Source organism: Alosa alosa, chromosome 1, assembly GCF_017589495.1.
Source record: "Alosa alosa isolate M-15738 ecotype Scorff River chromosome 1, AALO_Geno_1.1, whole genome shotgun sequence".
NCBI classification, from domain to species: domain Eukaryota; kingdom Metazoa; phylum Chordata; class Actinopteri; order Clupeiformes; family Clupeidae; genus Alosa; species Alosa alosa.
In genome coordinates this window covers 44,597,656-44,625,212 of record NC_063189.1, presented here as the reverse complement: position 1 = coordinate 44,625,212, position 27,557 = coordinate 44,597,656, and the positions used below count along the sequence as shown (strand labels likewise).

General features: G+C 39.3%; 1 protein-coding gene across 4 annotated transcripts; it reads left to right on the top strand.

Annotated features, from left to right (window-relative positions):
* The first annotated feature begins 1,276 nt into the window (after positions 1-1,276).
* prkacbb (protein kinase, cAMP-dependent, catalytic, beta b) lies at positions 1,277-27,557 on the top strand. 4 transcript variants are annotated; one of them, XM_048245180.1, is made up of 11 exons: positions 4,022-4,429; positions 8,226-8,234; positions 9,025-9,086; positions 9,314-9,442; positions 9,750-9,848; positions 9,932-10,014; positions 10,926-11,052; positions 11,804-11,899; positions 12,011-12,133; positions 12,412-12,576; positions 25,690-27,557. In XM_048245180.1, exons 1-11 carry the CDS (start codon positions 4,384-4,386, stop codon positions 25,813-25,815), a joined length of 1,065 nt encoding a protein of 354 aa, XP_048101137.1. In that variant the 5' UTR covers positions 4,022-4,383; the 3' UTR covers positions 25,816-27,557. The 4 variants fall into 4 exon arrangements, with proteins under 4 accessions (XP_048101161.1, XP_048101137.1, XP_048101152.1 ...); XM_048245204.1 differs by lacking the exons at positions 4,022-4,429; positions 8,226-8,234 and adding an exon at positions 1,277-1,368; XM_048245195.1 differs by lacking the exon at positions 8,226-8,234 and having other exon boundaries at positions 9,031-9,086.

The window sequence follows — 27,557 nt, the reverse complement described above, 5'->3', positions numbered from 1 at the left end:
CTCATGAGTTGGAGGGAACTATATGGATTTCTATGCAACGTCAAAAAAACATGCGTGCGCAACCAAGAGGCAGAAAGCACCATAGAACAGCATAGAGCAATGCAAAAGAGCAAAAGAATAAAATGAGTTTTTGTGCTGAAAACTGCACCAATTCGAAATCACGATGGTTAGAGAATGTTAAATATGTTCAATATCCCTAATGGAATGCATGTCTTCGCCAAAAATGACAAAATACGTATATTAATAATGCAAATGAACGTCAAACTTTGAAATATAGTCTGAACTGAGATGTTATTATCATTGAGACAACAGTGGTATACAAAAAAATCCGATTGTAGCTTACAGCAGCTGACTATTTAGGTTTAGTTTATAAGGTTGTGGACGGCCACCAAGCGTCTTCTGCCCATAGACTGCCTCACGGCTGCGCGCGCATCTAGTTTTGTTGGTAAACAATAATTTTTACAACATGTATTTTTCGTATGATTTTCTAGGCAGTTGATTTCATCTTATCTGACTTTCTGATAAGCTAAGAAGGCCTACTCTGAAACCTTGACAGTGATCAAGACTGCATTATTGAAAAGCTGAGATTCCAGGCTTTCAGAAAAGGTATGGTAGCCTTTGCCACTTTTTTCGGACCAACCCCTCTGGCTCACGGACGCTTAATGAACACATTTCAAAGTTACACAACAGCGCCATCTTCAGTTTTTCAAAGTAAAGGACAGTTTTACAACGAAGGGACCAGGGGCTCTGGAAGGGACCCTTTCCTAAGTGGGAAGGAAACGAATACAAGGATACAAGGAACAAAGAGGTTTATTTGTCACATAGCCTACATAGAAACACTAACGTAAAGCATAGTGAAATTTGGTGTTCAGCTTGGTGAATAGGCTACATATAGGCTATATAATTTATACTTTAATGAATAATAATAAAATGTATAACTTATAAAAGCCCGTTTTTATTGCTGATATCATTCACATGACATCTTAAGGTATGCTTAGATATAGTGAAGAAAAATTACTTAATGTGTTCTGTAATGTTTGGCCTAAGGAATGTAGAAAAGCAAGATTCTCCTGTAACACTGACACAATGGTTGAATCAACAATGAAACATTCATCTTTGACCAACATGTTCCACGTGTAAACTGACGATAGACAGAGGTTTACATAGCATACAAAGAGTAGTTCATAGTTGTGAGGGTTTCCATATAGGCTAGGCCTATATATTTTAAAGCGGAGCAAGATCATAGCACCTTAAATTAGAATCGTTAGATTCCATCTGGCTCTGACCACGCTCAAACTGTAGAACGTTGGGGACTGGTGTCATTAATGAATGGAGAAGTCGCATAGCATTGGTGAATAATGGCAGACGGTGAGTTATGAAAGAAACATTTAACATTTTCCTAACATTCTTTACTGACATGTATTGAGTTTTGTTTACTGTCATCAACAGTTGTTTATAATCTGGTGATTTATTCATGTGAGTTCATGATTCCACTTTTTTGTCAGGCAAAGATTATTCAAGACATTTATAGTAGACATTGTGCTAATTAGCTAACACAAACCGAAAGAACCGTTAATGAGCTTACATTAGCTAACGATAATGTTGGCTAAATTTCGCCTTCAAAAATAGTAGCTGCTACCAACAGCAGTTGTCAGGATTTAAGTGTAGTTATGCTTTTCTTATTTTGTGATAATCTGTTGAATCATTAGTGGCTGGTAAGCTAATGTGGGTGATGGTAACGTTAGCTCTATGTTACCGTTTCTTCTAGTATTAGTTTTGATCAGATCAGTTCTGGCTCATTTGTTCTTGAACATCCCACAGTAACGTTAACGTTACCTTAAGACTGAACTCTGTACAAAACTCTCACTTTAATATCCAAGTATATACTATGTCAACTAGGAATGGGAATTTAAATATTTCAGTCGAGTGGAATCAAAAATCAAGACTGGATTTAAAAAAAAAATGTTTTTAATTAGTCAGACTGACCTGTGTGTATTATTTAGGCCTTAGTATTTTAATGCATGTCTATGGATCAATGCTTAAAAATGAATATTCCCTTTTTGAATGAGGAGGTTATGCTCATAGTTTCTAGACTACTAGCAGCTACTGTGAGAAAGAATAAAAAATAAATGTATATTTTATGCAAACTAGAACAGTAGTACAGAGCTAAAGTACATCAGCTAAAAGAGGGCAGTGCAGGCTAACAGCTGTGCAGTAAGTAAACCTCCCTCCCAACAGAGACATGCTAGTGAGAGATGCTAGCACCTGGATGAGTTTCCTCTCCCACTCTGAGAATGAAATCTGCACTTCAGAAGCACTTGCATACTGTACATCAAACTTTCCAGTCTTAATACCTAACCATATTTAGATGGCTTTTACAGAGGGGTTTGTTGATATATTATTCCTAGCCTGATTTATGACATTTTATTCCTAAGAACATGGCAAATATTTTTAAGGCTATTGGCAGTACTGAACAACTAAAAGAGATATCCATAATTATGTAAACACAATGAAAAAGTAATTTTGAACCCATCCAATGCTCAGATTTACCTTTTATTTATTTTTTTTACGTTTTTTAAAGTGCAAATCAGCACATATTTTATTAGATCATGCCTAATATCTGCTAGTTATTTTTTTTTACCCTATTCACCTGCTGTGCCTCGCCTTATATTCAACACATTGAACAAGAAAGGCTTAATATCGAGAATTGCTCAAGGGTTACCCCTTGGCAAAAAGAAACAGCAAAAAAAACTTTAACCAACAAAACCAGGTTCACCTAAATTATGGCATTTGGCTGCCAGACTATATTCCATTAACCTGACTCTCGCCAGATGAATTTCGTTCCTTGATTCGTTATTGATCTTTGACCTACTAAATCAGAAGCTTTTTTTTTTTTTTTGTATATTTTTTGGGGGCTTTTTGCCTTTATTTCGACAGGACAGTGAAGATAGACAGGAAGTGAGAGAGATGGGGTGGGATCGGGACATGACCGCTGGTCGGATTCGAACCTGGGTCGCCGTGGGCAGGTGGACCCGTACATGGTACGGATGCTGTAGCCTGTTGCGCCACAGCAACCCACCAGAAGCTAGACTTCTACGATTATTTCAACCTGTGAGGTTGAAGTCATGGTTTTGTCTGGAAATGTGCTATAGTTTTTTTTTATTATTATTATTGCATGTGGCAACAATATTGGAGAAAGAGCTATTTGAAGTTACTCTTTAGATCAGGCCTAGATATGTGGACAACAAAATATGTTGACAACAAATTACAATGACTATTGTATACTTTTTGATGTCTACGTGAAGGCGGTAAGAGTAATGTGTCCTTGTGTTCCCATTGCTTTTCGTATCGTGGATCATTTTATTCAGTCAAGTTTCAAGGTTTGGTGTTATGATTGCATGCCAGTAGAGGCCGTTGTTGATCCGTCCGTCATTCTGTTGACCTATTGTCATTTCCGGTTTGTACTCTGTGGTAAATGTTGAATCCAAGATGATGTACATTACAGACATGTAAGGATTTGCTAATTTCATATTAGACACTGTGAAGAAAATGGTGGTGGATACTGGCCACTACACATGTGATGCCACACTTTGTTTACTGTCAAAAATATTTTGAGATGAAAGTGACGCCTGTGAGTCAGCAACAGGTGTAATGTTACATACTATTAATTGTCTTAAAGGAAGTATGAGAGACATAACAAAACAAATCAGTTTAGCAGACAGAGAATATAATCTGGTTGAATAATAACCATCCAATGTCAACTATCTCTTAACTATGCTGCGGTGTCTTAAGTGGTTGTGGTGAGGTGACTATGCCGACTTTGGTATTTTCTGTTCAGAAAATTATGTATAAAACAGATTGTTTTAAAATGACTGAGCTCCTCACCCCACTTGTTCGTTTTAGTTGAGCATAAGTATGTTGCTTTAACGTTAATGTATACAGTATTTTCAGTCGTATGGCAGTGTAGATATGCATTTAGAACGTTATTGTAGTTGCCAACCTTGTTGATGTGTCGCTGCTATTGCCATCACAGGTCGCCTGTGGTCGGTCGGAAGCTAGTCGAGTAGAGAGTCTCTGTGCCAGTAATCTCAGTCTGGAATTATCATTGGAAGCCGAAGGGATCGACTGTGAGACGAGACTCCGCTACCAATTTGTAGCGGAGACAAGAGATTTTCATCACTGGCGGAGAGGGGGAGAACACCGTCAAGGGAACGTAAATACTCATTAGAGTCTCCCCTTTCGATTACGGACGTTGATGTAAACATTCATTATAATCAACGTGGTTTAGAAAGAAAGTTATTGCTAGGTTAGCGTGGGGAGCACCGTTCTTCCAGCCCTATCGCCATCTCCAGCACTCAAATCAACAGCCGTGTCTTCCTCACGATGGGGAACGCTGCAACCGCCAAGAAAGGCAACGAGCTGGAGAGCGGTGAGTGGAGCTGGTTTATGCTGTCATTATTAGCCAGACAAACAATAGCCAGTATTGCACGGGGGTCAACAGCACAAGCACACCTCCATTCATTTTTGAGTGTGTTAATATTGTGTCGGCCCCAAGTATGCTATTGCTACATTGTTACACCGAATGCTAACGTGCAAATGGTAGCAAGTAACAGCTAGTTAGGAGTCATTCCTCGGATAAGGTACAGGATGCTAGCAGGCTAGGATAGTTGCCATCACACAATACTAACGATATGAGATAGGCCTGACATTGTAGTGTTCGCTACTGCTGGATTGTCACGAACCTCAGCCATAAACTGTAAATATGCAGACTAGTTAATAGTTCACAGTGAGTGTTGTTAAATCAACATGTGGCGAAACACAAATTTTATGTAAGCTTAAAGCTGGATACACGGTTGTATTTGTCCCCGTTAGCCATGCTAACTTGCTTACTAAAGGCCAAGTACTAAGTCTATCCTGTTTTGAGTTATGCATTCAGTTGTCAGCCTTGATTGCTGTTTTAGATGAATGTATCCACAGTCTTAGGTTTTTACATTCTAGTCGTTGTGTTACAATAATGACTTGCATGTAAGATTGTCTAAAGGATTAGTCTCCAGTTTAACTGATTGAGTTGATGGTAGCATAGCAAGATAACTAGCTAGTAGTGTAGGGGCAGGCCGTCATGGCAAGTACATTAATGAAGATAGCAACTGCAAAACAACCGCCAGATTATTGAGCTTTGACATTGAAAAGGAGTGTGACGTCCATGCATTTGTGTCCTTTAATTTTAATTGCTTAGCCAAACAGTATCAGTTTATTGACGGTGATCCAAAGGGCCTAGTTGTTTTGAATTCTGTTATAGAGCATCACGATGCTAACGTTTGGAATTCCAGTCTCCAATTGCAGGCCCAGACCTCTATCCAAACTTATTGCTATCAAACTGCGTGTTTTGACAATTTTTACTCTGAACAACACAGAGGAGCAAGAGTAGTATAGCAATTGTTATGTTGTGAAGCATGTTGTACGTCGGCGGGTTGCAAGAGGCATCGCCATCAATTGTTGATTAGCAAGCTAACGTTGTTGGTGTATAGCGAATGTTAATTAATTTGGGGCTCTGCATACCATTTGTCATACAAGTTTGAAATTAAGCTCTTATACGACGACAATTATTTTGTTGATTGACAGATGTCTCAACTTAGAACATTTTGTTTCACAGGCGAAGAAGCGGTCATGACCGTGTTAGTGTGCATTTGAAACTGACAGACGGGAATTGACATCTAAAATGATATCCGCTAACGTTACTTTAGCTAGATAGATGGACACACATATGCAAAGAAACGTACATGCCTATTTAAATAACTAGTTAATTGATGTTTTAGGTGTTGAAACAACCACGTTGTCACATGTTATTAAGTAAAATTTCATATTATATTAATAATGCTGAGATAGCTTATAAGCTAACATCTAACTGGGCTACTGTTCAAAACGAATGCAAATTGTGAATACTGGTACGCTATTTGGTTGTCAATGCAGTAGTACTAATATTTACTTGCAGAAAATCATATTTTGCTGCTGAAAGTCATGGAGAAATTTGGTTGGCATACATATTGACAATTTTCTGATGTGATGAAGAGGGTATGTTTAGTCTTTGACTATCTACTATTTCTAGCTTTCTCTCCTCAGTGTCTTACTGTACCACCACTAGGCACTGACCGAATATGGTGGAAAAAATGGCTAATTTCAGCTCCCATTCATAAAAGCACCCTCAAAACCATTCATGTTCATTCTGTTTGTTTAGAGTGCCCTCTTTTTTGATGCCCCATCCTCTTGCCCCTTAATCTCTCAGTGTTGTGAAGGTTCCTGGCTAACACACACACACACACACACACACACACACACACACACACACACATATGAAGAGCATGTTTGTCATTGACTGGAACAGCTTGTCATCAGACCTTCGTCAGAGGATAAGTGTAATTACGAGCTTTGAAAGGCTTGACGCAATCAGCCCCAGGCTTGTATTAGTTTGCAGTGTGACACTTTGATGCTTGCTGATAGCACACTGTGCTGTAGAAGCAGATTCATTCTCCATAAACTATAAACAGCTCTGTTCTTTTTTTCAGGAAAGGTAGTCACTAGTACCAAAATACACACATTCTCATATTTTCTTCTTAGAAAGCATTGACATTGCATTAGCCCTGCACAGAAACCAGGCCTAATTGTATTCTTTTACATTTTGATTGTTCTAATTTTAAAATAGGCAAACATGAAGCCACAACAGGTGCCATTTCACTGTATGAATCTATAAATATGCACAATATCCCACTGTGCGTTGTAATAGCCTTAGATCCATATATGATTATCTCTTCTACACTTGGTGGTCATAGTCTCAAGAGGTGGAAGGCACTGGGCTGTATTTGTCTGACAGGTTAGGATGAGGGAGGCAAGATGGCAAAGGGCGAGACAGGACCGGATTTAGACAGGACCTGAATTATAACACTGACCCACATCAAAGCTACCAGGTCCAACCATGTTAATCTGTCGTGTCAAAGTAGTAAGGAATCAGCACTCTGTTTATTTTCTCATTGAATGGTATGTGGATTTAGTGAATCTTATCACTAAATTAAGCAAGTGATATTTAAAGTATGCTATGGAAATCTTAGTCTCTGTCTAATTTACTTTTTCGACGTGAACTGACAAACACTTGGTATCGGTCTTGTTGCTTTCTGCAGGTAGTTGTTGTGGATGTAATCTTTGTGTTATTGCTCTCGGTAGAAAGCTAGATGTAGGCTTTTAGAGCCCTTTGCATGTGTACAGCTGAGACAATCATTGCTTGATGACATGTTTTTCTTCCAGACATTTGAACAGTATGTCATTGGATGCTATAGTGGTGTTTTGTTGAGGATCACTTAACTTATTTGCTTTTTGAAGACTGACCGGTCTGCAATAGTCTATGTTCGCTTTCAGAATTGTTTCATGAGTAGCTTTTATGTTTTTTCTACTTTGACTACATTGTGTTTCAGTGTTTTTCTTTTTATCTTGGTTTGTTTGTGTATATGTGCAATCTAAAAGGGTCATAGAACGATAATGGTGTTCAGTCCCTGTTAAGACATTCTCCATCAGCCTCACCATTTCATTTGTGCTCCCCCTCCAGCTGAAAGAATCCCCTGCTAACTTTCTCGTATCCCAGATGCCCCAGGAAAGCCCGTTCCCAGGCCACGCTTGTGCTGAAGTGAAGTGGCTTGCCTTAAATGGATGTAGCCAGAGGCAGGATTCCCTCAGCCAGATGTCTTCCAGTAACACTAACGTTTAGCCACTCCCCAGCTGTTTCAAAAGGGGAACAATAAAAGTTAACAAAAGTAAACAATTAAGCAGAAAATGATAATAGTACACACTCCCCCAAATAGATAGAAATGAACCTCTTTTTCTCTGCTGATGGATAATGCACATCAGAGAATTTCTTGACTTTGTTTAGTCAGTCTAAAGACGGTTTTGACAGTTAAAAGTTTGCTGGATAAAAGAAAAAGTCAAATTTCTAAAGCACCAACAAGCTTTGATATCCACTATTTTCTGTTTCTAATTCTCTCTTATTTTACTTCTCTGTGTCTAAAATGTCATAAATGATTATACTTGTCACATGTGGTCCATGTGTTGTTTATCTGCTGTGCCTGTTACATACATAAACCTTGCTCTCTTTCTCTTCTGTTTCTCCTGTCTCTTCTCTCTGTCTCTCATCATCCCATGCGTGTGGGTGAATGTTCCTGCAATTCCTTGGTGATCTATAGAGACTTTTGGTATGCCCATTCTCTCACCGGGTGGCCAGAATGACAGAAAATGCTCAACAACCTGAGCCATCCCGGCCCCTTTGAATGATTCTCAAGTCAATCACTGAACGGGATCGTGTCCTGTTTATTCTGACTGTCTACCTCTAGAGTGTTGCTTTACATCTTTTCTGTCATTCTGGTTGTCTATTGTCTGGTGTGTCCCCCTCATGTTATGTGATCTTTTAGTTTGTTTGTTTTCTTTTGTTTTGTTTTGCCTGTTTGGGTCCTAATGTGAGTCTCCTAGTTTATTATGATTGTTGTAGTTTCCCAGTAACAGTAATGGGAAGGGATGTCCAACAGCTGCATGGTCTGAAAACTCCCATTTCCCTCCCATCCCCAGTAATCAGTCTCTCCCCTTGGCCAACCATGGCTACTGAACCCTACTGAGTCCAACTTTTGGCATCACTTGTGACATTGCTTGCCTTTTGTTTGTGTTTGTTAATGCTAAGAACTTAGAATCTTGGCTTTTTCAGTTTACTAGGTATGTAGTTTAGACATATTTAATGTAAATGGGAATTTCACAGTGTGATAGTAATCCACAGTGGCCCTTCAATCCACTAGTTTGGCGTTAGTCTGAAAAATATTTCCCTACACTTGAATCCCAGATACATTAAAGGATTGCATACGTTTGTTGCCTCTCCCCATCCCTTGAATTTAGAGTGTACCAACAAGTAGGCTGTAAAGCATTCAGGCAACCACTGTTGAATTAGTTCTGTTGTCTAACTAATGCATGTACTTTCCCCTCTGTCTTATCCAACAGTGAAAGAGTTTCTAGCCAAAGCCAAAGAAGATTTCCTGAGAAAATGGGAATGTCCGCCACAGGTAGGGAGCGGTTTCTAAAAGTTGGCCTAATACTTGCCTGTCAAGTGTGTTTGGCCTACTGAAGCTTTTTTGTTCTGCAGTGACCAATAGATGAAGGAATAATACATGATATACATTCCTCTTCATATTAAATTCAAGATTTAGCATTAATGGCTAAAGACGGCACGTATTCATGTAATCGAGTGTTGAAGCTAAGCATCCATTCGCTGGGCCTCTCTCTTCCGCAGTGTACGACTGGCTTAGATGACTTTGACAAACTGAAAACGTTGGGCACTGGCTCCTTTGGCAGAGTCATGTTGGTAAAACTCAAAGGATCAGAGCAGTTCTACGCTATGAAAATCCTGGACAAGCAGAAGGTTGGTGTTTCAAGTGGCCTCGTCTTTCATGTGCAATATTTAAATGTAATGAATCAGAAATCCCATCCACCTGAGGATATTTGTGTGATCGTGGTGCCATTGTTTTGGTAAGACTGGATAGATTATGGGATGTGTGGAAGTGCACCTCCAGAGGCACTTTGTAGATTGTTTGTGTAAGGAGGAAGTGGATTTGAATGTTGAAGGGGGTGGCAGGAAATGTCTTTCAGACTACTTTCTGAATATTTGTATGATCATAATGGAACCCCACACCTCACTTACAGACGCTTGTGTTTTCTTGTGTGTTCAGGTGGTGAAACTCAAACAAATCGAACACACACTCAACGAAAAGAGAATATTGCAAGCTGTCTCCTTCCCCTTTCTTGTCAGATTGGAGTTTGCTTTCAAAGTATGTATTTGTTTCCCCTTTGGATGTTTCACTATTTTGTATACTGTTTTTTTACCATGATCTAACTGTTGAAATGTTCATAGGACAACTCCAACTTGTATATGGTGATGGAATATGTACCAGGAGGAGAGATGTTCTCACACCTTCGAAGAATTGGGAGGTTCAGGTGAGTGCTTATGTTTTTTTTTTTTTTTTTTTTAAATCCACCATGTCTAGCTGTGATGTACAATAATGGCCTGATGCTTCCTTCAGTTTGTTGTATTTCATTTTACTATAGGGCACAACTTTGGGTTCTGGTAAATTAAATTAACTATCTCTATACGAATGTAAGTTCATGGAAATTGTGGACTAGAGTAGGTCATATTCTACCTTTGACTATAGGAATCATACAGTTACTTTCGAGAGTTAAAAGGAGGGTTTGTTAAATTGCAGGAGGGTCAGGGACATTGGAAGTATTTTCTAAGAGCGGGGGGGTGTCTGCTTTTGAGAAAAAAAAAAAACAAAGCATTTATTCCTTTTTGAAAGTGTGACTTGTCTGAGAATTTGAACATTACAAGATACAATACAAGCAACATATGACCTACAGGCACAAGTAACAGTTAGAGGGAATGCACAAGACAGTTTCATTAAAAATGAAGCTACGTTATCAGATGTTCCACTAAGAATGCTACCCTGGTCTGTCTTTACACTTAAGCATTGAATGTACATGTACGCATCAAAAGTCCATATTCACATGGGCACTTGTGGCCAACGCCTCATGGGCAGCATGGTGGGTGTTACTTTTCAGTGCTATTACTCTGTGACCCTTGGCCAAAAAAGAGAACACCAGCAGCACATATGGGGGCTTTTGGTTGTCAAGTCACGCATGGTGACACAGATGATTTGTTTAGCAGGGGAGGGAAGACTGAAGGGTCTCTGACCAGCATGTGCCTGATTAGCTGGTCTTGCTTATAATAGCATTTTGAAATATATTTGTCCATATAAGTTGTTCTTGCTGGAGGGCCCATTGTCATTTGTTGTGATTGATCGAAGTACTGTGTCAGAATATGTTTTTTTGCCCCTGTTCGTATTTTGCAGTGAACCACACGCACGATTTTATGCAGCTCAAATAGTCCTGACCTTTGAGTACCTCCACTCGCTAGACCTCATCTACAGAGATCTGAAGCCGGAGAACCTGCTCATCGACCAGCATGGTTACATCCAGGTAGGTCTAGAGCCGCCCCTCACTGATGCCAGTAACCTGTTGTACACTTCCAGCCTCTGTTTAAAGGTATGGGGGTTGAACACGGAAACACTGGTCAATATAGCGCACCCGGGTGGCCAATCTTCACTGATTTCCATCACCAAGAGCAGAGTGTGGAGGTTGCAGTGGCAAAGCAATAGCACAGCTGTAGGGATGGGTATCATAAGATATGAAATGGATCACAGTCAGCCAGAACCGCAAGCCAGGTACAACTATATAAATATATATATTATTATTTATTTTTTTTTATTTTTTTTTTCTTAAAACACCACTGCCAATCTCACTGCAGAATTAAATGTGCACTTTGGCTGTTTCCACCAAAACTGTTTGTTGGGAGCTCCACTGGGTCAATATTCATGGTCAGGACCTGGCCAGTGTTTTGGAATGGCTCAAAATCCCTCTGGCCACTGTGCTGGACTCGTTTCTGTCTTTTCCAAGACAAATTGACATTATCTATTGGCCCTACACCATACTAATGGTCTAAAACCACCTTTCAGTTCCACTGCCCAACTCCTGCAATACATTATACCGTATATATGTCTATACAGGTGATTGCAGGACTTTAGACGTCTGTAAATAACATTGGCTTATCAAATATCCTAGATTTTTGAAGGCATTATTAATGTTCACACATTTCTGTGAAAAAAATGTAGACGTCATTGTAAATTGTTTTGGACTGCCAGTAAGAGTTGTTACTGTTTGTGCTTCACAGGTCACAGACTTTGGCTTTGCCAAAAGAGTGAAGGGCAGAACTTGGACATTGTGTGGAACCCCAGAGTACCTGGCACCAGAGATCATCCTCAGCAAGGTCACACTGTCTTGCGCCCATGCCATACTTCCTTATACAATTGCGGTCTGGCTTCTGCTATTTTCCATCCATACTGACGTGCTGTGTCACTGTTGTGGATGGCTCTTGCAGGGCTACAACAAAGCTGTGGACTGGTGGGCGCTGGGAGTGCTTATTTATGAAATGGCAGCTGGCTATCCCCCGTTCTTCGCCGACCAGCCCATCCAGATCTATGAGAAAATTGTGTCTGGAAAGGTATGGATGTTCATAAAAAACACACATAGCTTAAAACACAGATGCATGTCTTCAGGAGTATGAAAGGGGAGTCTTTACTACCTCTGGATCATTGTCAAATATCACTTAAAAAAAAAAAAACCCACAGTAACTGCATCATTTGCCCTGTATTTTATAATCTGATCCATGCAACTGCAGCCATCGGTGTCTGTTAATATATTTAATTGGGTGTTATGTAATGATTTTTGCAGAGAAGTACCAGATGTTATCAGTACATCCCACACATTTTCCTCTTGCAGGTACGATTCCCATCCCATTTTAGTTCAGATTTGAAAGACCTGCTGAGGAATCTGCTGCAGGTAGACCTGACCAAGCGTTTCGGTAACCTGAAGAATGGAGTGAATGACATTAAGAACCACAAGTGGTTTGCCACAACAGATTGGATCGCCATCTATGAGAGAAAGGTACAGTGTGTTGGCAATGAAACTGAATGCATTGCTTGCTGCATTAAGATGGTAGGGAAGTTGATCAAATGAAAGAATATGTACGTTGGCCGAGATTTGCAAAACAAATTTACATTTGTGGGTGCAAATGTACAAAGTCAAAAAAAAAAATGTATTTGCGGTTGCATATTTACAATATCCGAGCACAAAATTACATGTCATAAAACAAAATCTACAAAAACAAAATTTCAAAATAAAACAACCCTGTGAACAGTTTTACCACTGGCTAACACTTTTACAAGTTTAGATACAAATTTACAAACAGCAGAATCTGACGGAAAGGGTAGGTACAATACACAAGAAATACTCGACCTTGTCTCAAACAGGAAGGAGAACACTTTAATTAATAACTGTATTTATTATTTCAATCAAGGACATTGGAGGCTAGCTAGGCGACTCCCCAAGGAACGCTATACGAAATGCCATCAGACTTGAACTTTGTGGGCCAGGGCAACTGTTCGGGTACAGGACAATGTGGCAAGTTCTTAAGCAAAAGTACCAGCTGACCGTGAAACAGTTTTTGGGAATCCACACACACACCAATCAATGGCTTTCTGCTGAACTGCACACGCACCTTTTGACACTGACACTGACCAACCAAATGAATCCCCTTATGTCATCATTAAGGAACACCCTTTGGAAACACGCGAAACATGCAATAAGTAGGCTACTTCCTGTGTATTGTACCTACCCTTTCCGTCAGATTCTGCTATTTGGAAATTTGTATCGAAACTTGTAAATGTGTTAGCCCGTGGTAGACGTGTTCACAGGGTTGTAAATTTGTTTTAGATTGTAATTTTGTTTTATCACATGTAATTTTGTGCTTGGATATTGTAAATATGCACCCACAAATGTAAATTTGTTTGCACTTTGTAAATTTGCACAAACAAATGTGAATTTGTTTTGCACTTTTGCAAATTTGCACCCGCAAATGTAAATTTGTTTTGCATTTCTCGGCCACCGTATTTGTGTGTGTGAGAGTGTTTTGTTTGCCTTGTTCCTCATCCAAAAAATGTGGGTAAACTTTTAATCTCTTTTTTTTGTACTCTGGTCTGATTGTTCCGTAACAAGGGCATGTTTGTAACACTGATAGAGGAGGTCTGTTTTTCTTCCACTCATCTAGCTTACCCCACCCAGCTGACTAACAGATAAACTGACAAGACTTGAGACATACATACTGTTTTCTGCCTGAATATGTAAATGTTTAATTTAGCACAGACAAAACGGCTTCCCTCAGATAACAAGCACTCCTGTTCTATATCCTTTCAACAAAGTCAGTAAGTCTTCAGATGTCCTTAAAAGAAACACTCTGTTCTATATCCTTTGCAAATAGCCTTAGTGAGCCGATAGATGGAGTCACACATTTAGCACAGTTAAAGTCCAAATGCTGAAAGCAGGGGCCTATTGCACGATTGTGGTAGAGGCGTTATCCTTTTGTGCCAGACTTCAGACACAGATCAAGCTCACCCACTGACACTCTCCTGTTCAAAGTCAAAGTCAAAGTCAAAGTCAGCTTTATTGTCAATTTCTTCACATGTTCCAGACATACAAAGAGATCGAAATTACGTTTCTTCACTATCCCACGGTGAAGACAAGACATATTTTGCCAATTTAGGTCCACAGACAAACATAACATTTCAAGTAAATAAGTAAATAAGAGGGCACATATAATAATGAAAAAATAAGAGCAGCAAAATTTGGTTGAAAATGTGTTGCCATCTCTGCTGAGGGTGCTTGAGGGCACTCTGTTATAGCTTTCTCTTGAAGGCGTTTGAATATTATGTGCTGATTAGGGATCGACCGATATGGATTTTTTAGTGCCGATACCGATTTTTTTCCATCAGCCTTAGCCGATGACCGCAGGCTGCCGATTTTCTTGAGCCGATATTTGGAGCCGATACTGCTTTTATTTTGCTCCCTCCATTTACATCATACAAATGACACATAATTACACAAATGATGATAACAAATGTTATAAGTCTCCATTTAAAACAGGAACATTTATTGAACTTATGGATGGGTGCACTGGATATGGTTAACTGTGCAAAATGCTTTCATCAACATCTTACAACACAGCCTTGATAATGCATTGCTTGCTGACATATTATAAGACATAATTCAAGTCATCACAAAATGTCCTTTGTCAACACCATTTAAATAATTTAAGAAAACAATAAGCCTGAAAAGTAGTTATTGAAATAAAGTAATTTGTCATTTTAGACTGCATGGTTTAAATGTTTCTATGTCTATATTTTTTCTAAAACAAAAAGCTGCCAGATTTGTCAACCACAGAACATAAATCAGCAGAGGAAAATAACGTGGTGTCAGATGTTTCTGTTCTAAACGGCATCAACGTAAAAAGGTATAAAAACGTATCTCTCAAAGTTTTACAATCTCTCCTTCAGGTAGCGCAGCACTCAGCACTCTCATATCGCTGTGATGCGTGTGTCCCACTGAGTGAGACAGACCAGACGCACACACACACTTCTGTTTGGTAGCTGACGAACCACCATTGAACTGGATTGATAATGATCACGTTAGCAAACGGCTCTAAACAAGTAAGGCATACACGGTGTGTCTGGTACATGATAAACGTTAACACGAATTAATATTCAGCTACACGTCTCTCATTATTAAAGCTCTGATATCACTGCGATGGCAACTACGCCCCGCTCGAAGGGAGAGGGGGAGGGAGACGCACACACCACACGCGTCCAAAACTCAGCCAGGTGGTCGCTGAATAAAACTCCAACAAATATCTCGGAACAACGTCGGCATTACTTAATCATATGATTGACCAGTGTTCGTAACAGCTACCGCTAACGCATGCATACGGATAGCCTACAACTTAGCTATTTGCAGCTCCCTAAATACAATGGCAAGCATGTTTTATAGAACAGGCATTCAGGGAGGGAGACACACACTCGAGTGTGGCTACCCGACCCGACCCGTCGGGTCCCGTCGGGCTTGTAGTCGGGTTCGGTACGGGTTCGGACACATGGGGGCGATATGCATTGGAAGCTTTACATTTAAATTCTTTATTATGTTGGGTAACCAACAGGTCTGCTTTACATGATGCAAACGTTTGTTTTTTGAGAATAAAGTAAAATGTAAAAAAGACCTAATAGCTTTCTTCCTGTGTGCAAGATTTGTTTATCGTGACAACCCATTTCAGGCATGCTGCCTGAAATGCACACGCGTTGTCACGACTACATAAACAAATGGTTATGCACATTTCGCACATATGCACATAAGCACAGTCTTGGGTGACGTTAAAAAAAGTTGTTAGCCTATCAGGAGATTTTAAGATTATTTGCGTTGCATACCGTGGTAAAGACATAGGCTACCGGTAGGCTATAGGTCGTCTCGTTCAACTGGATGAGGATTTCCTCGAGTTGCCCCAATTAACGTCGATGTTGCATATGGATCAGTGACAGAGGCACTGTAGTTCAGACTGTTGCAGTTCATTTTTAAGACTTTTCGTCAATGGTAAGACAAGAATTCTATTTCAATAGGCTATGCTTGCTTGGGCCTCTTGTGTTAATGTGCGCTGTGTGTGACCTGCGTGCGTGCACGCTCATCTGATTCTGTAGACAATTTGTTGTGTGTTCCGTTTAATGGGCTAAAAAGACAGGCTATCCACAAACGTGAACGTTTAATCACTAGCATGGGAATAACTCAGGCATCATCTGCGTCGGGCTCGGGTCGGGTTCGGACATAAAAATGAAAATGCCTATCGGGTTCGGACGCAACTCTGTCGGACGCGGGCCGGGTTCGGACAGAAATTTGCGGCCCGATCCGCACTCACACCACACGCTTCCAACACTCAGCCAGGTGGTCGCTGAATAAAACTCCCACAAATACCACGGAACAACGTTGGCATTAGGCTACTTTCATATGACCAGTGTTTGTAACAGCTACCGCATGAATATGGATAGCCTACAACTTAGCTATTTGCAGCTCCCTAAATACAATGGCAAGCAGTTTTATAAACGATCCCCAGTGGGCATTTGATGTCAATTCAACATCAAACATTGATGTTAAAATTACGTCAAAAAACAGGTCTAGAATGAAAGTTGTATTGACGTCAATGTACTGATGTCAATTTGATGTAAAGATTTTGACCTCCGCGATGTCGTTTTGATGTTATTTTGATGTCATACTTTGTTGGCATTTGATGTCAATTCAACATTTATTCGACGTCAAGATGTTGATGTCGTTTTGATGCTATTCTGACATCATTCAATGTCAAGCTTTGATGTCAATTCGACATTTATTTGACATCAAGATGTCATGATGTTGATGTCGTTTTGATGCTATTCTGATATCATTTAATGTCAAGCTTTGATGTCAATTCAACATTTATTCTACATCAAGATGTCATTTCCATGTCAAGCTTTGTTGGCATTTGATGTCAATTCTACATCTATTTGATGTCAAGATGGTGATGTCGTTTTGATATCATTCGATATCAAGCTTCAATGTCAAATAAACATAAATGCGACAAACATTGATGTCAAAATTACATCAGCATTTATTGACATATATTTTGATTATTTGTGCAGAATACAAGTACAAAGACAACAAAATGCAGTTTGTGTCTAACTTGAAGTGCAAAAAAGCAGAAAAGTGATATACAAAGTATAGACAGGTGGTGCATAGACAGGACAAGACATGGTGCCGTGTAGACAGCAGTATACAGTTGGTTTATAGAAGGTGGTTTAGAGTAATATAAATGAAATATGTGCAGTGTATTAGTAGTTATCTTATAAGGGCAGAATAAATATGGCTAAATATGAACAATGTATGACAACATGTACAATGTAGTAACAAGTAATGGAATGTTGGAGAACATTGAGAGATCCAGTTGAATGGAGAGAGACAGAGAAAAGGTTTCTTTTAACAGGGTTCCTACACATTTTCTATTTCAAAATCCCATACTTTTTCCATCCTTTCATTTACAAACTTCTGGTTAGATTTTTCTGACCATTCTCGACAATGCCACTCCAAAACCAAACATTTGTCTCAGCATCCAGGAATCGTTGAGCACCTACATTTGTGCTTTAACATTGATGCTGTGCCACTTTTTAAATCCTCCAACTTCCAAATGTGTCCCATACTCCGCAACTTTCACAACTTTGCTCCTTTCATTGTGGCCATCTACTGTGGAGTTGCTAAACCAAATTCAGTGGAAGAGTACTTAAGTGACTTTCTCCAGGAGTTGCAGCAGTTACAGCAATATGGCATTGTTCATGGAGGCAAAGCACTTCAACTGTCTGTGAAAGCATTCATATGTGACGCTCCTGCCAGGGCATTCTTTAAGTGCATTCTTGTTACCATTCTTGTGAGTGATGCACTATCAGAGGCACCTATGACGGAAGGTTTGTTCTTGGGGCCAAAGAGCCAGGTGCGGTTCCAAGGACTGAAGACTGTTTTGTTTAGGCCAGCTCTGCTGCCACACTGCCGCCACCGTACTGCTGCCACTCTGCCTCCACCGCACTGCTGCCACCTGTGGACGAGGAGTGAGAGTTATACAACAAAATGAGTTATTAGTTGTTAGTGGCAGTAGTATAAAACCTCTAAAATCTAATACGAGAAAATGAATGTCTAAATCCCAGACCCTATCTCAATGAGGTCTGACGTTAGCCAGCCTAAGAGCGGCTATTCATGGAAGAGGCATGCGTGTTGGAAGTAGTTTTCAGCTAAAGAGACACTGAAAACATGTTTTAATCTGTATACCATTAACATTGCATAACAAAGTAAAACATTAATTTGTAGAGTACCAAAACCAGACGTCTTTTGAGTGTAATCAGATTATGGCAATCATTTTTACAATTGTTTACAACTTAACTCTATGTCCTCACTTGAACCCATTTGCAAGGATGGACGACGCTGAGTATAGAACGTGCTGGCAGCAACAGATAACATGTAAACGCGCCATAGCAGTGACGGGACGCACACACCATACAATCGGCCTGACATTTTGAGTGAACTTAAATGAACTACCTAGCAACAATTCCAACACGTCCATCTGTAATGCAGTGGGTAAAATTAACGTTACGTTAGCAGTAGTTTTTACGTTTTATGCATAAAATATATGGTTTATGTATTTCAAATTTGAGAGAGACTGAACAAAAATGAGTTTATTGTATAGTTTTTGATGGGGAATTCAGAGAAACCCATGTAAAAAAAAAAAAACTGATGCATTTAGTCCAAATTAACTGTGCTAAAAAAGTAAAGTGAATGGGTGTGCAACTCTTGAAATAGCATGCATCCCTTCCATGCAATCCCCGCCCCACCCCCACCTCCACCTTTTTCCCCACGCATAACGGTAGTGTTAGATAAATTACAATACTTACAGTATTTGAAGTAGCTGCACATTGTGCACAACCATGCTAAATAGTATAGTTTTTGCACACAGTACACAAAGACAATTCTGCCATCATACCGAATGTAAACTATATACCGTAAAGCGTGCTAATTACCAACCATTTCGTTCGAAAATTCTAAAACAACAATGTTTTTTAATACTTCAAAATAACATTGTGGGTGTGTTTGTGTCTTTACCTATCTCTTACGAGCTTGGACGTGGCACACATTTGGAATATTCCAGAATGCACTCAGTGTTCTTAGGGCAGCAGTCATCACAACACACCACCTGCAAACAGAGGGAACAGAGGGAGACTAAGATTAATGCGTTGCAAAACACACAAAACATGAAAAGACCATCACTGAAGCACTACTACACTCACATGCATCTTAACACATGCCTCAGAGCAAGTCAGGTACATCAATCAAGGGGCAAATAAGGGCTATGAAATGAAGAACATGTAGCCTAACACTACCCTTCACAAACTAAAGATCCCTTTACTTGTAAGCATGATATTGAGGTGCCACCAAGGGGGCAGGCGAATTCCCGGAAGTAGAAGAATCGACGTAGGCTGGAGGGACCACCTCTCTGCTAACTCCCATAGAAGCCCATTCATTCTAGGATTTTTTTGAAATACCATAACTTCATATAACATATATCCTGTGCCGATATTGTATCTTCTATGTAATCTACATAAACACTACAAAGGCAAAACAGACTCCACTACCTCGTCCGTAACGTTGGTTACCCGTAAGAAGAATGGTTAGCTTGTTTGGTTGGAGGGAAGCTAGCTTTGACGTAATCTCTCTTTCGCGCCGTAGGGAGATAACCGTATTGTTTGGATAAGAAGCTCAGTCCACCTTACTGTCTATGACGGTAACTCATAAGCAAAACCTAGCATACACGACTGTATGTTAAGGTAAAGCATTACACAGAGGCAACCTAATAATAATAAAAAAGTAAACTTTTTTTTTTTTTTTAAAACGGCACTAATCATTTCAGAGGTTTTCGATGGATTGACCGTAGGTCGGAAAAATGGAAAAGATTAGCTTCAAGGCTATAACTTTTTTCTTATGTTTTAGCATGACTGTTTTTGAAGATGATCATGTGTGGTAGCTTCAACATTAACACGACTTGGTGAGGATGATATTAATAATAATACATAAATAAATGTTTAACTTTGATGACTTTAAAGGCGAAGGAAGTGTGAGAAGAATTTCTGTGTATCTATCATATGAGTTACAAGATTCAGTTCGATGGCTAACGTCACAAAGTTAAGTGTGAATCGGCGCAGTACTGGGGGGGACCAACTGAAAAATCGTTCTATTAAGACTCAGTGCCCTCCCATTTAAAAACGACGGAGTCTGTTCGTCCATTTCTTTTACTGTCTATGGGTGCCACCCACCCATCACACTTGCCCCATTCACATCCATTAAATGACAGGTAAATCAGTGGGTAGATAACTGATATATTACTTAATTCATACTGGACCTCTTTGCAGTTATAGCAACACTACATGTATATTATGTATCAACACTACATGTATTAAGTTTAAATAATGTGACCTACCTATGTCCCATGGAAGTTCGCAAGGTAACGTTAACCGTTATTAATTTTAACGTTAACAACTTTCATCTGTGTCTGCTAGCCTGCATGGTAACAGCCACTTTAAATGTAGCTAACGTTACTTTAAATGTATAACGTTAGCTAACTTACTTGCGCCTGATATTTCATTCTAAAACTAACAAACAGACAAACTTCAAACAAACAGATATTCCACATAATAGTGAAGTTAGTTACTGGAAAAGTTAACATTAACAGCTAACATCGCTAGCGTTAGCTTACTAGCTAATTCTAAACATGACTAACGGCTTTGATTAACATTCCATTATGAAAACAATATATTTCAAATAAATTTGCAGAAAATTCTGGTCTGTCTTTGTACCTTCATTGGACATGTTAGAGCGAACGCCTGTATTAAAACAAAACTCTTGAGTTTGCATGACTTTTTGCATTGACTATTAAGTTCTTTACAATAGTCTTTAGAATAACAGCACTGCTAGTGATGTTTGTTGATATTGCACATGTGGTCTGACCTAGTTACAAGTAAGTCATGTATAGTTTAAATAAGCTATGTCATGTATAGTTTTAATAAGCTTGAAACATGGTTTGCTTTCAGTTCATGTAGACTACATGAACTAAGATAAGATTTAATCTTTTGGCCACATTTTCCCAGCCCGTTGTCTTTTTTTTTTTTTAACGTAACTTTTAAGCTGGTTGCATGTTCTTTGTCGGCATAGATGCACATATGTGTTAATGTGTGCTTGTACATTGCTTCTGCTTGTCCACTGCTTGTCCATTTTGTCAGTTGGGCAAGTGAACGTTTTGACAAGGGGTGAGGTGAATAGACAGTTATCTGAGTTGAATTGTTATTGCTGAGTTGGTTTGATTCATTTAAGGGTTTTTAAAATGTTTATTTGACGGCCTTTGCAATTCAATAAATACATACAAGGGGATGGAACAAGGAAGTGCACACTAATATCCCGTCCTATGCTTTTTCCCCGGAACAAAGAAAAATAATACTAAGCCTTTTAAATAGAGCCCCTTAATAATACACACGGCAAAAACGTACCCTAAGTAGGGCTGCAATCAATGATTATTATGACCGCCCGGCAGCTTGGCCGGGCGTCATATAGGTCTAGTCAAATTTTTTTCCGCGATGCCCAAATTTCCGTCAATGATTCCCGGGACACTGAAAGACCGGGTACCGCGAAACTTGGTGGGCATGTAACCCCACATGGATAGCATGGAACCATCGTTTTTTCGTTTTGATCTGTAGCCCCCGCTGGACTGGACCCCCCGAAAGGAGGGTAGGGCAGACACAGTTTTCTGTGAATATCTCGAAAACTGTAGGGTTTAGGAGGACCATTTTTTTTTTGTATGTTGATCTCAAGGGGCCATGTCAACCCATTCCATAACCACTCATTTCATGTATAGCCACCTAGTTAAAACACAAAAAGTAAAAATGAGGTGTTGTAATTGAAGGTATCTGTGACCTAACATAGTCAAAACTGCACGAAATTGGAATTGTAGGATCATTATGACACCCTCTGTATGCACGCCAAGTTTTGTGGAATTCCGTTCATGGGGGGCCACACAATAAATTAATTTATGTTACTATACACCAACTGGCCTGTAGGTGGCCGGAGACAGTTTTCTGTGAATATCTCGATAACCGTGGGGCCTAGGAGGTCCACCTTTTTATGTATGTTGGTCTTAAAGGAGAATTCGGTGTGATATTGACCTAAAGTGTATTGAAACATGATATCGAAAGTGTGAGCATTATGTCTCATAGCCCATCTCGGCTTGTCCCCTGCACTCCAAAATCTGGCTAGTTAGCCGATGCTACCAACAGCTTTTTCAATAGTGGTGCTTCTCGCATCGGGCTAGCCATGCAAATAAATCACTGTTTTACACCCATTTACGAGGCTCAATGTATCTCCACACTTCATTTGTAGACTTCCGAGGGCCCTGACATTTAAAGCGAGACATTGAGAACTTTGAAAAGCACTGGTAGTTTACTTACAAGGCGATTTATACAGACAGTATCTTCCACGAAGTTTAACGTTTGCAGCCATCTTGAATTTAGTCACGATAAGTCGAAAGCAACGAGTAAGAATGAACAGGTATGATAAGGGATCAGATTCCAAAAATAATTCAGTGGAAATGCATGGATTCCAGTTGCTGCTACTGGAAGAAACTGGAATCCATGCATTTCCACTGAATTATTTTTAAAATTAATAATTTCATTTCCACCACCAGGGTTCTGGTACACTCATTGGCCTGTAAATGGCGGTGCACACATATACACATGCACCCACATACTATCGGTATTAGAACGGCCGATACATAATTACAAATTGGTAGGATTAAAAGAAAGCCAAAATAAATATTCATCATCATCATCATGGCTGCATTTTCAGTATTGGCGATAAGTAGTCGTTTGTCCACTAGATGGCGATCGTTGCAGTGAGGCGTAATTTTGTTGGAAGTTAAAAGTGGGTTGGAAAAACAATGGGCGCTTCCACAAGGACTAATTTACCGCAGCGGACATCTAATAAGGATAGGGCGATGTTCACATGAAGTGTAATTCCCATTTCTTCTTGAAGCGAAATAAATCTGAGGATGTTTATCGGACATGCTTGGTTTTACTGCAGATACGTTAATCTTGTAATATCAATAAGGACCTAGGTAATGTTACCGTTAAGCGTTAGTTGAGTGATGGAGGCATTTGATTGATTGCATTTGTAGAAAACTATAAATGCGGTTATACCAAGCAAATTGATAGCAGCACTGTTTGTATCTTTCGACTGTCATTTATTGCACGTGCTACAAAATCATTCTGTGCAATGGAAGATTTACCAACGTTACACGGTCTGATACAGTTTTGCCTATACATCGTGAGACTGAGGCGCCTGTTTATTTTGTTTTAAGTGCGTGCATGGTGTGAGAGGGGAATCGATGTGCTTTGATTACAGCTTGGTAGTTGTAGTCTTGTAAAATTAAAAAGCACGTGTGTGTGAAGTATCCAAACAATGACACCTTCATTTCATTATGGCTGCTTTAGCAACACACCTTAAGCTACTGTAGTGGGTCCCATCTAGAAGTGGCTACTTCATTCGCGCTTTCCTTGACTCATGGAGCTGCTTGAATGTTATTACAATTTTTCGCCACGATATGGCAGTTTAAGTCCGCTTGATACTGTAAGGCGTAAGCCATTGGTTTCCAAAGGAGATTTTATTTGTGTCGCTAGCATAGCCTATTGACAATTTATGTTGTAAATAGGCCTACCTTATAATCCTACCTGTAGCTTAGGGAAGCTAACAGCTTTCTATTAGGATCTAGTTTGTTAGTTACCGTTTTGTCATAACTCCCTGATGCATTTTTGCATTTAGAATAGCCAGAGCGTGTATATCTCAATCGGAAAATTAAACAAAATCGGTGCCTATGGACTAGGCTGGGTGAACCAGCCTGATCTGCCCGCCTATTTATTTTTTTTGATTTCTTAAAAGATTGAGCTTGGTCTGGTGAAAGCCAGACTAGCCATGGACCTCAGTTACACAATGCAAGGGAACATGAATCAGCCTATATTTAAAACGAACAATAGCGGACAAAAGCTCTTCAACTTTGGCCCATTAAAATGTGTATGAACAGTCTAGCGGCGCATTTCATCAAGGCCCATTTGGACATGTCAGTTATTTGCACCACTGGTTAGATGTAAAACAGCATTTCGTTTCAGACTAGGCTACTGTTACTTAATTTGTGCATTAACAATAACGTTTCAGACTACTGTTACTTAATTTGTGCATTGACAATAAAGTATTACATGAACTAAAGATTACTAAAATCTTATGTAGAAGAAGAAACATTCACAAAAATCCATCCATCCAAAATGACCTTTGTTTTGATAGCTGTTGAAAACGGCATGGAACTGACAGAGATGTTTTTGTTTATAAATACACCAAAAATAAATAAATAAATAAATAAATAACATTATGCTGATACCTTTTGCTTTTCCCAAATACAATGTAGCCTACAGGTGTAAGTGACCTTTCATCAATCCAGTTGCAATGGATGAACTGTGATTAACTGCGCTACTTGTGATTGTTTAGAGATTTTAAAGGTTTTATAACAATGCTACATCTTCTTTGGCTATTCTACAATCTATTCACCTTTTCAGCACCAGTAGGCTACTTTCTGTGCAGCCGCACACACACACTCAGGCATGCCAAACAAGCATACACAAAAGTTTCAAGAGTGGGGGATGGAGTAAAATATGGAGACAAATTGAAGTGTGATTTATTTTCGCGGAACGGATGTACAGGACTGAGCGGCGGTCATATTTTGTACCGCTATGCGGTACATCTAGTTTTCATAATCGGTTAGTCAGGTGTTTATTTTCTTGATTAATTGATTAGTTGTTTTGATTAGAAAATAGTGAAAATATTTATAATTTTTAATATATAAAAGATATTCTGTTACTATTATAGAACAGTAAGTATTAGAAAATATTCAGGTTTACCACTGTACTGCTTCACCTCTTCATTTAACAAAATTCTGTAAATGTTTAGGAACTGAGGAGACTATTTGCTAGAGTTTTGAGAATTAAATGTTGTCCCATTACTACCCAATACACAATGTTAGTTGCTCAACAGTATGGGGTATTCTTAGTCATGTTTTTCATTCAATTATGCACCTAATTTGACAAATCTGGACTGCAGACAGGCCATTTTAGCTGAGCCCATACAATGACAGGTGTGGAAACAGGTCTGGTGTTGATGCAGTGCCATCTGAGGTCCAACAGACCACGACCATTCAATGTGTTTTTCAGCTCCTTCCCTTGTTTGCAAAGATTTCTCTGGATTCTCTGAATGTTTTAATAATATAATGTCCTGTAGATGATGAACCCCCAAATACTTACAATTTCACCTTAAGAAGCATTAAAATGACATTGTTTCATCATTTGTGTACACAGGTTTACACAGAGTGATGAATACCCCTACATCTTTATTTCTAAGAGACCCTGCTTCTCTGGGATGTTCTTTTTCATACCCAATCATGTTGCCAGTTACCCTAATTACTTGTGAAATATTCAAACTTGAATGTTGTGCTGAATACTAAATTAGTCTTTCTGGGTTTTGCAGGTAGAGGCTCCCTTCATACCAAAGTGCAGAGGCCCCGGGGACACAAGCAACTTTGATGACTATGAGGAAGAGGACATTCGCGTCTCTCTAACAGAGAAATGTGCAAAAGAGTTTGCAGAGTTTTAGTGAGTGAGAACATGGGTACATCAGGGCTAATATGTAGATTAACAACACAAGAAAAAAAAAGGGGATCTTTGCACTCTAAAGACATGGGGTGGAGCCACGACCACAACATCAATCAAAAAATTCTTGAGTAGTTCCTTCATTCCACATGGCTAACAGGAGGTCACCATGATTCTCGTGCCCAGCAGGCACTTAAACGTCATACACTGGCACAGTAAAGCAGACACATCACTTTTTCATTTGGACCCCCTTTACCCTACCAAGCCCTGCCCCCTGGTTAATCAGCCTGGAAGCAGTCTTTGTTGTCTTGGATGTTGTGTTCCCTATTAAAATGGTGGTATTTTGCAGAGAAAAAAATGGGAGAGAGAAATAAATGAAGATTTTTTTGACAAATGCAGAACCTGAAAAGACAAAGGCCAATTTAACATCGCTATGTGTCAACACAGTGTAACTTATTAGCCTAATGTTCCTGGCAGTATCACACTGTTTTGTGTGACTTGAAAGGAAGGTGGGTGGGAGGGTGGGTGGGTGTTGCCTCCAGTTCTTCAGTTCTGTCTGTTACGCGTCAGTTCTTTTTCTTTTCTTTTCTTTTCTTTTCTTTTCTTTTTTTAAGTACTATTAAGAGAGAGAGAGAAAAACTCATACCTCAGACTAGACCACTGATGAATCTTTTGGCCAGCCTTCAGTAGTATTTGTTTTTTTTTTTTTTTTCTGTGCATATCTGTTTGTTCAATATAGTATGTTTTTAAAATAAAAGAAAAAGACCACGAGTGTTAAAAGCATGACCAAAACGAGAGCGAAGTGGATGGCAGAAGAGGAGTGCCTTAGAGCTTCCTCTGTACTTGCCTTAGCAACTCATTACCACCAAACCCAGAGAGCGTTCATCCTCAAGCCTCCCATCACCCTAGCAATCTCAGCTTGTTAACTGCAGTGAAAGAGTAGCAGCAATAGGGAGATGGGAAGAGCAACACTTTAGCCGAAATGTACCCAGGCAATTCAAGCAGCCAAATTCTATTCAAAGCACAATGGTGTTTGGCGGCAGCAGTGACCTAATACAAATTCAGGTGTGTGAATTTTGTGAATTTGGCTCATTCAATATGTTGACATGCATTGTTACATTAGGCTGTTTAATGTTTTAATTTGAAAACTGAACTTGTCAGAAAAAGTACACCCATGGGAAGTAGCCCTTAGAAAACCCAAATGTCAATTTAAGTTCACACTCTCCTTTATATCAAGTTTTTGAGGCCTCCAGACTATACCCAGGGTATGAAACTATTGGAGATCCATTTGAGCCCTGGTGCCAGATCTAGTATTGCTATTTGCAGGACTGGTCAAGACTTTCCTTTTTATTTCAAGCTGTTTTGCTCACGCTGTTTTGCAAAGTTCTATGACAGAAATTGTAAAGCTGCCAAGATTCCATGCTTTCCCCCATTGTTGCAATTGACCTGTCTGTCTTTGTTTTATCCTTTTGACCGAATGTAGAGTTACAACTCTTAGGTATGCATATTGTTTTTAAATGCTTGATTTTCAAGGTACATTCTCACATACAACACACACTTTTATGACAAGAAAGTGATGAAGATGAAAAACAAGCTGAGGTTTGTTAGCCTCTGCTCCTTTGTATCACATATAATCCAGTTATTGTTCAGCTCATAACATAATGCATATATGCATTGTTTCTTATATATGTTTTTATTTATACACATATTAGAGAGATGCTAATAAATTTTATTTTTAAAATTGCA